This window comes from Helianthus annuus, chromosome 9, assembly GCF_002127325.2.
Source record: "Helianthus annuus cultivar XRQ/B chromosome 9, HanXRQr2.0-SUNRISE, whole genome shotgun sequence".
Taxonomy (NCBI): Eukaryota; Viridiplantae; Streptophyta; class Magnoliopsida; order Asterales; family Asteraceae; genus Helianthus; species Helianthus annuus.
The window spans coordinates 186,236,469-186,251,129 of record NC_035441.2 but is presented as its reverse complement, the minus strand read 5'-3'; the positions used below and the strand labels follow the sequence as shown (position 1 = coordinate 186,251,129).

At 34.8% G+C, this 14,661-nt stretch overlaps 1 protein-coding gene across 2 annotated transcripts; it reads right to left on the bottom strand.

The window, feature by feature from the left end:
• Nucleotides 1-1,904: 1,904 nt before the first annotated feature.
• Nucleotides 1,905-12,226, bottom strand: LOC110880160 (ABC transporter G family member 29). 2 transcript variants are annotated; one of them, XM_022128735.2, is made up of 20 exons: nucleotides 11,640-12,215; nucleotides 10,482-10,691; nucleotides 10,019-10,103; nucleotides 9,776-9,935; nucleotides 9,608-9,684; nucleotides 9,378-9,431; nucleotides 8,966-9,056; nucleotides 7,924-8,225; nucleotides 6,140-6,899; nucleotides 5,931-6,040; nucleotides 5,685-5,838; nucleotides 5,099-5,254; nucleotides 4,811-5,004; nucleotides 4,408-4,740; nucleotides 3,936-4,310; nucleotides 3,723-3,856; nucleotides 3,003-3,230; nucleotides 2,731-2,902; nucleotides 2,350-2,604; nucleotides 1,905-2,261 (listed from the first exon to the last, which is right to left on the bottom strand). In XM_022128735.2, the coding sequence occupies exons 1-20, from the start codon at nucleotides 12,044-12,046 to the stop codon at nucleotides 1,989-1,991; spliced, it is 4,530 nt and encodes a 1,509-aa protein (XP_021984427.1). In that variant the 5' UTR covers nucleotides 12,047-12,215; the 3' UTR covers nucleotides 1,905-1,988. The 2 variants fall into 2 exon arrangements, with proteins under 2 accessions (XP_021984427.1, XP_021984428.1); XM_022128736.2 differs by lacking the exons at nucleotides 1,905-2,261; nucleotides 2,350-2,604 and having other exon boundaries at nucleotides 2,738-2,904; nucleotides 3,004-3,230; nucleotides 11,640-12,226.
• Nucleotides 12,227-14,661: the final 2,435 nt, after the last annotated feature.

The window sequence follows — 14,661 nt, the reverse complement described above, 5'->3', positions numbered from 1 at the left end:
TTGAACAGTAGGACCTACACAGAAGCAATGCTAATCTTCTCAAAGCAAAGTAGCTAAGTATAACCCAATGTTCTTGCTGACTAAATTCTACAAGCCTTGGGGTTTATTTATTTATTTATTTTTTTTTATAACCCATTGTGGCATCGTCAATTTTTTCAACAGCCTTTGATCGAAACTATTTTTTTTTTTTTTTTTGTTTCGCCAGCCTCTTAACGAGCACTATAGGGATGGTGACAGGGGCCCACTTTTCTTTAATCAATCAGATTCCTTTTATTTATATTTTTTTATTTATATTTTTTTATATATATAGAGGCTTTATAGGGCGTGTCATTCCACACCGTGCACGTTAACAATAAAGTCCTCCACTTATGTGTCACCTATGTGGTGCTGATGGGGCATAATAAAGCCCGTAGGGGCTTTGTCACACGCCATATAACCTTATAAATGGTTGATGGGTCACTTTATACATGTACCATATTTGGTTAGTCATTGTATTCGGTACCTAAGTGGGGCAAGTGGCCCTCAAGTTTAATGACTATGGCAATAATCGACTTTTGGTCGTATTGACCTGTTGCAGGGTCCAATTGTTTAAGTGTATAGTCTATCATGTAAAATTGCTCGTTTAATTTACCTAACTTAAAGACTTGTGCTTATATATCTAACACATTGTGTAACACCTCGGGAATTTTAATCGAATCATGAAGCAATAAGTGTTCGAAAACTCTCCAAATATTCCAAATTTGTTGGAGGAGAGGAACAAAATTCATAAAAATGGGATATGGATTAAAGTTGAGGGGTCAAAGTTGTAAAAATGCCAAATTTCAATTTCTAATGGTCCCTTACGGACCGCAAGAGGTATCCGTTCTCATGTCTTCGTCATTTGCATCTCCTTCTCCGGGTCGTACGACGGAGGAACGTCGTCGACTTCGATCTCGAACCGAACTGAGCCACATCCACATAAAAGTGCATCAACAACTCGAACTCGTTCTGACCCAAAATTATATGACCTATCCAGTTTGTCAGGCTTAATACGAACCCTAAAACCCTACGATCGTATGCGTTGGGCTGATTTATACGACCCTAACCTTGTCCAAACATTTCCAAATCATAGTTTCAATGATTGTAGCCTTTTAGTATCACTTACCAAAATATAATATGATTAATTATTATTTGATTATTATTTCTAGCCTTCTGGGCCCCTGGTATCATTCTGGGCCAGGAAACTTTGAAATTGATGTTTTCTAAATTAGTTGGGCTTCTTCCCAAACCTAAAGTCGGTCTCCATAAAGACTTTATAGCACATACTTTTACTAAATGGTTAAGAAATGAAACTGGTGATTAACATGTGATAAAAGGAGTTCAAATAATTTTCAAGAGGGTGGTGCAATGCTAAGGAAATGAGTGTCAGAAACCCTCTAGGTTTTGTCTTTAACAGGGGCGGACCCACATTGAGTGGGTCGGGGTCTACGGACCCAATGTTTTTAAAAAAATTAGTAGATTCGGTATTTAAACTTGTATAAGGACCCCATAAATATAATTAGGTGGATACTGTAGAAAGTAAAGGAAAGCTGGTGTGGTGGTAAATCCCCTTCTTTTCTAATAAGAGGTCATGAGTTCAATCCTTGTAGAAGCCCATTTTTCTCTTTTTTTTTTTTAATCTAGTTCAAACCTCGCTTTGACCCGACCCGAACGAGGACCAACCCGAAAATTTTAACATTTTGTTATAAAAATTTTGAACACCGAAAATAATGGACCCCATTAAAAAAAAATCTTGGGTCCGTCACTGGTCTTTAACCCTCTTGAAGGCCATATATCCAACACAAACAACGTTTTACCTGATCGCAATGGTTAGCGGGGTACACAATTTGAAATTACATCTCAGGAGGACCAGTCGATACATGATAAATCCGGATAGCTATATGCAAGTGTTACCATCTCAATAGCTTAATAAAAATACATATCTATATTTTACAAATTGTTTTTCCTACCTATCGCATTTGAAAGTTCAATGTCTTCAAGCAATAAGCATACATAAAAGCAAAAAAAGCCGCAAAACCAACCAAAACTATAGCAACAGGTGCCATAAAATTTGGATCATAACCAAAATGGTCTTCCACATACCATTTAATTGTCGGCTTATTTGACATCCCGGGCACCGTAATGGTGGCCTCCACATCACCATATTGTGAAACAATCGCACCATACACGGTCCATGCCATCGGGCAAATCCAGTAGTACCATATCCACCACTTGGGTATTTTCTGAATTCAACAAAACATGTTATCTTTGGTAAGGTTTGATCATTATTACGCGTTAAGTACGAAATAAAAAGAAGGAAGAAATGTGTACCGGTCTTGGGATAAAGAAACCAGAAAAGAGATTAAAAAGCGAGTAGAAAGCGGCTGCGAATATAGCTGCTACTTGGTGGTTTGGCGTTATGGAAACCGTCATCATTCCATAATATGTGAAGTAGAGAAACGAGAAAAAGTTGATAAAAAAGAACCAAAAGAATTTAGCCGCTGTCCATTCGAACGCCACCATGGCATACACTATGAGCGTGTAATATGTTGTTTGAACTAATACATATGGTATCTCCACAAAAACCTGTTTACAAAATAAAAGAAAAAAAAAACAAAAAAATTAATCTATCAACAAGAACATTAACACGAATCAAGATATTGTTTCCAAACGTATCCAACTTATGTAGTATTATTATTTTTTTTTTCAAACCTGTGCCATGGCATATGGTAATGCAGAATACATTCCAGCAGCTGTTTCTCTATAAAAGACGGTTCTTTCTGTCGCTACAATTGGTTGTACAGTTGAGCAATTATTGATACCGACAAAAAGGATCGCAGCATACATAGCTCCAATGATGGTTTGTAAATCAGTACTGCTTTCTCTGAAAATTCCAAAATAAAAGAAGGGATTTAGAAAATGAATTTTGGATCATGTATACATGCTTTTTTTTGCTCAAAACAAATTAAAAAAAAAAAACAAACCTTTTTTGCCCAACTTTCCAGAAAATGGTACCAACCATGAGTGCACAAGCCAAAGTGAAGAAATAACGAACAAGATTATAATCCGGACTTCTCCAGTAACTCCACCATTGTTTCCATAAGCAAGATTTGAATTGTGCCCATGTTGATTGAGAATATTGTGTTGGAAAGTAAAGATCTTTTGCACCTGGTGGAGGTGTGCTTAACTCTTTCACCAAACCTTTGTTTCTTCTGTTAATATCGACATGAATTTGTGTTAAACCTTACTAATTTAGTGTTTAATTAAACAGGTAGAGGATCCTGTACATTAATCTAGAAGTGTGAGAAATGTATTATAACACTATATATAACACTATATAACACCATATAAACACCGTCTAACACTATGTAACACCATATAACATCATATAACACTAGGTAACACAATATAACATTATATAACAAATATAACACTATATTTTGTCTGATAGCATGTCTATGATAGATGTATAGTGTTATATTTGTTATATAGTGTTACATAGTGTTATATGGTGTTATATGGTGTTACATAGTGTTATATGGTGTTATATGGTGTTATATAGTGTTACATAGTGTTATATGGTGTTATATGGTGTTATATAGTGTTATATATAGTGTTATAATACACTTCTCACACTTCTGGATTAATGTACACTATCCCTACCCTAATTAAACAAGTTTGAATATATAAAAAGAAGCACTTACTCATGCAAAGCTGATGATTTGTAATGTTCCGCAAAATCGATTCCAAGTCTAGCCTCAGCGGCAATCGAGCTTACTTCCAACATCCATGTTGCCGGATTGTACTTTTCTGGTATTTTTGGTACCCCAGGTATTTCCTGAAAAATACGATATTCTACGTTTAAAATCTATCTTTTCGGTTTTCATTTCCTGCAAAATCGTATGAATGGGAAGTACCTCAAAGTATTCGACAACTTTTTTGGAATTCCTGCCTAGTGGTCCAGCATAGATCACTTGTCCACCTCTTTTCATTAACAACAACTCATCAAACGCTTCGAAAATGTCGATGCTAGGTTGGTGAATAGTGCACACAACTGTTCTTCCTGTATCAACTGTATTTCTAACCGTTCTCATTACAATGGCGGCTGCTCTTGCATCAAGCCCGGAAGTTGGTTCATCCATGAAAATAATAGAAGGATTAGCAACAAGCTCAACTGCGATCGTTAACCTTTTTCTTTGTTCTGTTGATAAACCAGTAATTCCTGGAAGTCCCACGATTGCGTCTTTGAGATTGTCTAATTCAACTAGCTCCATCACTTGGTCAACGAAAGTCTGAAAATTTATCGATTCAAAGATATTACAATCGAAACTTTAAACTTTGTAAACATCAGCTATAACTGATAAAGAAGATTAAAGTTTAGTTACTAACCATCTTTTCTTCATCGCTAACTTCTTTGGGAAGTCGAAGGAACGCTGAATATATTAAAGACTCCCGGATAGTGATCTGGGGCGTATGGATATCAGTTTGTTCACAATATCCAGAAATTCTTGCAAACGTTTCTTGAATCTTGGGAAATCCAGAAATCCTTATATCACCTTCAATATATCCACCTGTTTTCCGTCCCGCCAAAACATCCATTAACGTAGTTTTTCCAGCACCACTGACTCCCATTAAAGCGGTAAGAACTCCAGGCCTAAATGCACCCGTTACACCGCGTAGTAATTGCAGCCTATCTTCTGGGACACCTTGTTCTTTCATTTCCTGTTTGATTTAACATTCCCGTTAACTACCGAATTGGTTATTCGAAATGTATTTGTAAAAATCAACTTACAGCGGGCATATCAACGTAATAGTTTACAGTGTCGAACGACATGGCAAGAGGAGTGAATGGTAAAACCATCCCTTTTTTAGGAGATACGCCATTTGCAGCATCGATATTTGAATCTTCGTTTCTATATAAATCTTCATCTCTATATAATCCATGGGCTCCATTTCGACTGTTCATTCGGTGCATAGCCATTTCCCCTAAAAATGAACCCCATATAAGTTATGAACATAAAAAAAAATGTTACGTTAGGTTAAGGTTAACGTACGAATGAATTAAAACTTATTATCATACTTGTATTGTTTCCATCAGCAGCAATTAAAGACTTAGGAAGTTTTTCTCTCTTTGATGTAGATGTTCTAAGCCTTGGTGTTTCTTGTGTGTCTTCTTGGTTAGCTTCCATTTCCGAGGCTGTTTCTTTCGATATTACTGCTTGGGGTTTCCCGAGTGCTAAGATATCAACATTTAGATTGAAAGATTAGTCTTCATTTGAAACAAAACACTACTAGAAATTTGGCATTTTCTAACAAGCTTTTCCGTTACAATTGCGTAGCAAATTTAGGTTTGTTACGCATTTGCAACAAAACCATGATGTTGGAAAAAGCCATGTTGAAAACTATTTACTACGCAATCTTTAACGCATTTACGACAAAAATATGGTGTCGGAAATTTGTGACGAATTTTCAACGCAATTTCAGTTTAGAGCTTTAAAGTTTTGCAACGCACTTGTGACGCATTTTTTTCCCGTCAAAAATGCGTTGCAAATGTGCCCAAATTTGTAACGCATTTTTTTGCGTTGGAAATTTTCGTAACAAATTGACACATTTCTAGTAGTGAAAATACATCCAAACTAAACCTTTAAGTAGACGTTGAAACTTACGATCTAAATACATGAGAGCCAAGGTGAATAAAACGTTTAGTAGAACCGTAAAACCAACAAGAGCACCGGTTCCAATCCAATACCAGTTACTCTCGGTAGGAACATCGAAGTTTTTTAGAACTTGTATACCCAACTTGGTAGCATTATCCGAAGCCTGTATTCGATATAAACATGTGTTCACTTTACATTTTGTCCACAATATTCATGTCACATTAAAAACACAATGAGAATAAGTATAAGACATACATTTCTACTCATCCATCTATCAGCAAACATCTCGTTAACGGATATAGCATTGTACGCATACGTCATAGGTGAAACCCAATAAGCCCACTCCCACCAGTCCGGAATTTGACCTGTATCACACAAAGCCGTAACCAAGTTAAAAATCCATAAAAAAAATCATCAAGAAGTTTATCCGCATTATTCTAGCCTTGTAAGACTAGTTTACTAACCTTTAGGAAGGATGAAACCACCCAAAAGAAACACAAGGAGGAGAACAAGCGCTCCCCCGGTGTTCGCAATGATCATTGTTCTACAAACTCCAGAAATAACGCGAAAGATTCCAGCCGCCATTTGTTGTACCAAAAATATCAACAAGAACTGTTTAAAGAACCTACTAGCTTCAGGAGCAAACCCAATCGTGTAATACGAAATAACCATCCAAACAGTCGTCTCAAGAACCGATATAGGCACCCGAAGCAAGAAAGTTGGCAGAGTAAACGCCCAAGGCGGGTGAAACAACAAGTCTCTTTGTTTAAAAAACACAGGAAGCCTTTGGATCGTAAGTGACAATTCCGCGAAACCATTGAACATATTAATAAGCATACAGAACAACAATGCACCAATGTATCCAGCCCCATCATCTTCAGTTCTTGTGTGCATTCTAGTCCTTAAAAACACTGTTGATCCGATGAGTGCAACGATAATGATTTGAACGGTTTTGAAAACATAAACGAATGAGTTTCGTTGGATCAGTAGCCATTCTTTGTCCCATGAAGCCTTTAATAGATCCTTTTTGGACACTAAGAACTTCTTGAATACTAATGCCGCTTTGTGGCTTCTTGATTTATCGTATGGAACTGAGAGTTCGTTCTCGAGCCGTAGCCCAACATGGAACCGTTGAAACCGTTTTGTGAATTCTGTAACTGAAATGTATCTGTATGGTTTTGTCCTGTCGGCCCAATACTGTTCTTGATCCTTCTTTGATGTAACCTGAGATGATAAAAGGGTTTAAATTAAAGGTGTATAAACCAGGTTTTTTTTTTTTTTTTTTTTTTTTTTTTTTTTTTTTTTTTTTTTTTTTTTTTGCTAAACGGGTTCGGGTCATGAACCGAATCGGTTTAGTCAACTTTGGTCAAAAGCCGGTTTAAGGATAAAGAGGTTCGGATCATAAACCGGTTTGGGTGAAAAATATTCAACCCCTATTTAAATCGGTTTGGGTCGAGTTAAAACTGGTTTGGGTCATAAGCCGGTACCCAAACAGGTATTTTTTTTAAAGAGTTAAATGCCAATTTAGTCCCTATGATTTGGGCTATTTTGCCAGTTTAGTCCAAATGTTTCATTTTTCACCTGTAGGTCCAAAAAGGTTTCACCGTTGCCATTTTAGTCCACTTGGTTAACTTCATTCAATTTTTTTGTTAGCGAGAAGGGCGATTCGGTCATTTTATATGGCCGAATTGCCCTTCTAGTTAACAGAATTGCATATAAAATGACCGAATTGCCCTTCTCGTTAACGGAAAAAATGGATGAAGTTAACCTAGTGGACTAAAATGGCAACGGTAAAACCTTTTTTGACCCACAGGTGAAAAATGAAACCTTTGGACTAAACTGGCAAAATGGCCCAAACCACAGGGACTAAAATGGCATTTAACTCTTTTTTAAATAATAATAATAATAATAATAATAATAATAATAATAATAATAATAATAATAATAATAATAATAATAATAATAATAATAATAATAATAATAATAATAATAATAATAAATTTGGGTCGGGTTGAAACCGGTTTACCATTGGTTCGGTTGAAATCAGTTTAGGTGATGATAGGGGGAACATGGCGGTTTGGATCGGGTTACAAACAAGTTTGGAAATCCAAACTGGTTTTTTTTTGTGTACATCTCTAGTTTTATTTTTTCAATGATAAGATAATATTAAAAGGCCTTTAGTTGGCCCAAAAGGTTCATTTATTTTATTGAAGCCCAATGGGTTGGAACTGGGAAGTGGGAAGCCTACCTCTTGTAAGAAGTCAGCAGTGCCTTTTCTTTCTGGACATTTGAACCCACAGCTTTCGAAAAACTCGACTACATGTTCTCGGGGGCCTTGATATACGATCTGGCCTTCTGACAACAGTATAATGTCGTCAAACAGGTCAAATGTCTCGGGTGCAGGTTGTAGTAGGGACATTAAGATAGTTGCATCCGTAAGGTGCACAATTTGTTGGAGACATTTCACAATCTGGAACGTTGTAGAGCTGTCTAGCCCGGTTGATATTTCGTCCATAAACAATGTTTTGGTAGGGCCAACAATCATCTCTCCTGTTTTACGTGTCAAATATCATTACATAAGTCCATCATATATTATTTCATAAAAAGTTACATCTATGGATGTTAACTTTAATCATGATTTAACTAAGGATATAAAATTATACGCGGGTTTGGTGTGTTACAATTATAAGAACACGTATTATTTCAATGTCATTGTCTTAAAATGTCATTTTCGTAACGGTAACTTCTTTTTAAGGGGCCCATTTATGATTATGATTCTTCATCCAAACACAAGAAGACATAAGAAATATGGATAAAAACGGACCACAAGGACAAATAACAAATTGGCCTAGCCAGCTACATTTTTTCCTTATAAACTATAGACACAAGACATGACATCTAGATATATATATATATATATACACACACACACCCATATCTTTTTTGTTTTTGTCTGTTATCCATCCATTCGAAAAATAATTGTAAATTTACGCGTGTCTTAAAAAATAAATCGATAACTTTCATGACTATGCATTATAATTGATCGACCACCTAGCCAATCATTTCACATTGGTGATGTGGGTTTACCTAACATGACTTGAAACAACTTAACCCATTACTGATTAAGGATATAAGTGTATCACTTTATTTGTTACAATTCAACAACCCACCCACCCACCCACAATGAGATGACTTGGCTTTGGTGTATTCAAATCAGTACTTTGAGTCAATTTAACCATCTATTTCAACTTTCAATCTAAAACAGTATAAATTTCGTACGAATTATTAACCTGTTGTCACTCGTTTCTTTTGACCTCCGGAGATCCCTCGTATCATTTCGTCACCAACAATCGTGTCACGACACACATCAAGTCCCAAAATCTGTATGAAAAGGTATAACATTAAACTTAAGCTTTAAAAAGGTTAGTTCACCAACCATAACGTTGAAAACAACTCAAAACCGTAGAGGAATAAAACGACATGCTACCTTAATTAATATAATAAAATTAAATGAGCAATTTTCGTTGACCCACAACGAGAAAAAAAAATTAGAATAATGTTGTGGTTGTAAATTGTAATCATGCTAGTGCTATGATATTTAGCCACCAAATTAACTATTTTTTTTATTTATTTGATTAAATTAAATGATGATGTTTTGGTTGACATAAACGATAAAACTACGTAAAGAAGTGTCATGCTTACCCTAAGAGTGTAGTCGGTAATTAAACTGCTCTCAACTCCTTCCATTGATGTTGCCTGAATAAACAAATTAGTTATTTTAATATGTATGCTTATAAAACACAAAGGCAATTTATTTTATTAAACATGAATTTAAAAGTTAATCCTTCCAATTAATATTATATAATTATAAAATATGATAATAAAAGGCAATTTGTTTTATTAAAACATGAATTTAAAAGTTAATCAGTTACCTTCATGAAAAGATCAACTTCGGCTTCTGGGAAAATTCCAGCTTCCTTTTCTCTCCTAGCAAGCTCCGTTAATAATTCTACAATTAAGTAATATATAACGTTTTGTTTGTTAATATTGTATAGACGTTCAATACAAAACCAATTTAAAAAACGGTCATATAACAGTACCATAACGTGAGCCAACTCCTTGGCACCTTGCAGAGAAATCTAGTGTTTCTTTAACCGTCATTTCTCCAACATGAACATCGTTTTGGCTAATGTACGCTGATGTCTTCCGAGGTACAAATTCATTGAGCTTATGTCCGTTGTACGTAATCTCTCCCTTAACCTGTTTTTAATCATCGTTATTATCAACTTGTTTTTTTTTTTTTTTTTTAAGTTGGACTTGTTATTTTTATATACAAAATGTACCTTTAGGCTAGGGTCCAACTTTCCGGCCAGTGCCAACAAAAGAGTTGTTTTTCCAGATGACGGTGGGCCTAGTAACAGTGCCATCCTAATGGTTAAATATTAAAACAAACAAACAAACAAAACCGTCATTAATATCTGAATATTGTTAATCAATATATGCTTTAAGGGTCATTTTCATTTTTCAAAGCATGAATATGTCCAACTTCACAATTTGATTTTTGTACGCATTTAATCAGATTTTTTTGTCTAGTATTATAGTCTACAAATAAATTAATCCTTTGATGATGTGTGTGGGTTTGTGAATTGTGATATATATTATATTATATAATTATATATAATAAGAATTATGTTATGATTATGTACATATTTTAGTAAAGATTTTCGGTTACCTAAGTATTCATATGACATAATCTATCTTAAAATGTAACCTAAATTACAAACACCCTTTAGTATTAAGTTTTACCTTGAGGGTTTTATGATCCCGGATACATCTTTAAGAATGGTGAGTTTGGTTTTTTCAGCCAAACTGATACCCAAACACCCTAAAGCTAATTCAAAGAGATTTCTTGCGGAATTGGCTAACGACGGAAGTGCTCTGTCTCCAATATGGCAATCGGCTTCGATTGTTAAACGTTCAAACCGTACTTCTACCGTTGGAAGGGTGATGCCAACCCTGAAATTGACCAAAAAAAATAATATTTTGTTTATTTTTAAGATTAGTGTAGACAAACCATAATATAATGTAAATAACACAAGGACTAGTTCAACATATATTACACTTAGTTGATTATAATATTAAGATATGCGAGTATCTGAAATAGTCTACGAGTCATAAACATTTCCTCCACGAAACAAGCACTAATTTATGAGTTTCAAATTTCAATGATAGACGCCAATTGTATAATTATTTTTCAAGTTCATAATTCTAAGATTATTATGATAATTATCTTCATATATTTTAATATGCTTTAACAATATTCTTTTGGATCCATGACCATGATCATTTCCTGAGCCAGCTAGATTGCCTATGAACCATTGACTTTGCTATTTGCATGCATGTGAACATAAAAATATATTCATCAAAGAAGCTAGCTAAGTATTCTATCTATCTTGATGGTGATTTCTTGAGTAAAAAAGCATTTGAACGTATTAACATTTGAGAAAAATCATTTAAACATAAATATTTCTTAGGTTTATTTATACACATGTCAAACAATATTTCAAAATTTACACAAATAAATTTTGAGAATTTATTTTATGTTCGTATATCATTTATTATTATATAAGTATTTTTGAATAAATATGTATAAGCTTTCACTGTACATAAAATAATTTCACGTATTTTTATAACTATAATAAAATACAATATCAATAAAAAAATATTCTTATCTTAATCTTCTATTCATATAACATTTGAAAAGAAGACGACTCTATCCTAATTTTCTTTATTGTTTTGAAGAAGATGGACACCAACTACAAAAAATTAACTCTTCCCTTTTCGATCCGAAAAAAAGTCAAAATCGTCATATATTGTAGCATATGGTTGAAAAGGGGGAAAATAAAATAAAATAGACCAAAAAATAAAATAAAATAAAATAAAATAAAACAAAGTAAAACTTACTTATCAATACGATTTCTGAACTTCATCAAGAACTTTTCATTATCTTCCTCAGCCACCTTAAAAATCCGATCAATAAACTGCTGTCTTTCATTGGGATCAAGCTTTGTTACATCAATTTCTTTGTGCATCACATTATTCTTATTATACCCTCTTTGGTTTTCATCATCATCGTTCATATAAGACTTCATGATGGTGGTTCGTAACCGGTCATAAGTTGGTAGTTTCTCCAAAGCCGCCCATCTAAGCGCCTCTTCATCTTCCTCCGAGTGTCGGCTCGACCGCCGGTTGTAGCTGCCACCCCTGCTACCGCTAAACACGTCATCCATCCTCCAAGCCGTGCTCCGGTTCCTGCTCATGGTTCGGCTCGCGGTTCGCCTTATCGAACCCATGGCTCTTGCTTCTTCCATCTTTGGCTACTTAACTATTTTATCTTGTGTGATAAAGTTGTACAAAAGTTTGTAAATATGAAGTGATGATTTATGATTATGGGAGGTTTAAGGATGAGGTGTGGTTGGTGAAGGGTTGAAGCATTGTGTAGAGAAAGTGTAAATATGACTGAGTCTTTGTGTTCTGATCGATCGTTGATGGTGTCAAGTTAGTATATTTATACAACGAGTTGGGTAGAACCAGGATATTTAAATATTAATATTAATATGTAACCGGGATATTTAAATATTAATATGTTATATATACAAGTGTGTCAGGCCACGGGGATTAAGTTAAAAGAGTTATATTTCCAAGTGGCTTTTTCTTCGCCAAATTTTCAAATTTCATTTACTTTGGTAACGTGCGGTTGGTGAGAGTGAGACCGGGTTAAGGTCATAGGCTATAGTAGATATATATATTTTTTAAAAGAATTTGGAATAGTGATGCTAAATTTTAAGTTAAAATGTATTAGGGGAGTGGGGTGGTCATCACTCATTACTCACTCATCATTCACAACATCCATTCAAGTTTCGTCATATTATCAACCATTATTCCATTACTCAGAACCTTTTTTTATTGGCGGTGGTCATCACTAGTGATGGAATTCCATCACTCACAACTTTTTTTTAATTTCTTTTTTTTAGAAATTAACAATAAAACATTAAAATTATAAATTATAAATTTCATTTAAATAAAACATAAATTAGATAGCAAAATAAAAACAACGAAACATTGGAAAAAAAAAACTTAAATTAAACGGGTGGCATCTCCCAACCCCACCTTTCACAAATCTCGCGCTTTTGTTGAATTACGACCGACTTAAACGGTTCGTCGAGATGGGCGTGCGGCTCACACAAGATTTTTAAATCATTTTATCTTTCTACCGTTTTCAAGTGACCCATGTACGCGTGCTCGCGTTCAAGTTTTGCGGACACAGGTTTTTCTCTTCTTTGTTTGGAGTCGCTAATTTGCGCCAATTTCGCAACTTCGATTTAGAAACCGCTTGCTTTCCTTTGCTTAACGATTCACCACTTTTCTTGCGGCGCGGCCTTGTAGGTGTATCTTCTTCAACGGTGTCGTCAACGGGTTGATCGGGTTCGTCAACGGGGTCGTCGTTTAAATTCATTTGGGGAAGTTATCCGACGCGGAAGTCGTGTAGTTCCCCGAATCGGAGGTCTTTGATCTTTTCGGACCTCCTTTTTTTAGGAGCTGTAGGCCCACCCATGTCGACCAAATCAACCGGTACCCACTTCGGGTGACGTCTCGTAAGCTCCCATACCGCCACGTGTGGAAAACTCCTCTTTTTGTAGAGTCGGCAATACTCTTCGGTGACAGTTTGCATGATAGTCGCCTCGCTTGCTCCACTTTGTGGATTTCGGTTCTATAAAAAAAATAAAAAGTTATGTATTTTTTAAAAAAAAACAGTTTCTATTTTCTGTATTTTTTAAAAGTTTCTATTTTCTGTAATTTTTTTAAAAACAGTTTTTGTTTTTTTAATAACTGTTTACTGTATTTTTTTAAAAAAAAAGTTTCTGTTTTTTTTTAAATAACTGTTTTCTGTTTTTTTAAAAACATTTTCTGTTTTTTTTTAGATAACTGTTTTCCGTATTTTAAAAAAAAAGTTTTTGTTTTTATTAAAACAGTTTCTGTTTTTTTTTAAATAACTGGTTTCATTAATTTCTTTAAAAAAAATAATTGTTTTCTGTTTTTTTTAAATAGTTTCTGTTTTTTTTAAATAACTGTTTCTCTTTTTTTTTTAATTTCTGTTTTCTGAATTTTTTTATAAAAAAGAATTATGTTTAAAAAACGTACTTTATGAATGAAACAACCGTTGAATTTACTAATTTTCCCGTTCAAATCTGTACATTTCGACGTCATTTGGTCCATGTTTCGTTCCGTTGAACCGGGAAGTTTGCTAAAATGATTAATGACCCATCTCCAAAACATATCCTTTCTTTGCTCGTTGGCATGTTTCTTGTTTTCAGAGATGTGCAAGTACGCCTTCACCAATGCGACCTCCTCATCGCTCGTCCAATTTTTTCCGAACGGATGACGGGACAACTTCTTGAACGTCATCGTTTTCTTCTTCTTCTTTTTCTTCTTCTTCTTCTTCTTCTTGAACGTAATCATCGTCTTCATCGTCGTCGAGACTTGGTTATGGTTCACGATACGCACGTGCAAATTGATGGATGAGGGTGTCATCTTCTAGTGGGTCGACTTGGTGGGATTGGGTTTGAAAGTGTGGAAACAATTGGGGTTTAAATTGGTGAGGTTGAAACGGTGGAACGAACAGTTGGTTTTGATACGTTTGAGATTGAATGGGTGGATATTGTTGGGTTTGAAAGGGTGGATATTATTGGGTTTGAAAATGTGGGACTTGGTCGGGTTCGTCTTGCAACCTAAAGCGCGCCGGCTCGCCAAGATTCGCTCTAACCTTGTTACGTATCTTATTTATTTTAGTTTTATTACTACTGTTAAGTCAAGGGATTAGGATGTTATTTGGTTTAGTTTGGGGGTGTCTTATGTAAGTTTCTTATTTATTTATTTGGATGTTACGTGTTAGGGCTGGATTTTTATTATAGGTGATCCTTACACG

Coding starts and splice junctions, on each gene's coding strand:
- LOC110880160 (XM_022128735.2), bottom strand. CDS start 12,046: ATGGAAGAAGCAAGAGCCATGGGTTCGATAAGGCGAACCGCGAGCCGA. Junction 9,685..9,775: donor AGGAGTTGGCTCACGTTATG/GTACTGTTATAT, acceptor ACTTAATTGTAG/AATTATTAACGGAGCTTGCT. Junction 6,900..7,923: donor CTGCTGACTTCTTACAAGAG/GTAGGCTTCCCA, acceptor TTATCATCTCAG/GTTACATCAAAGAAGGATCA.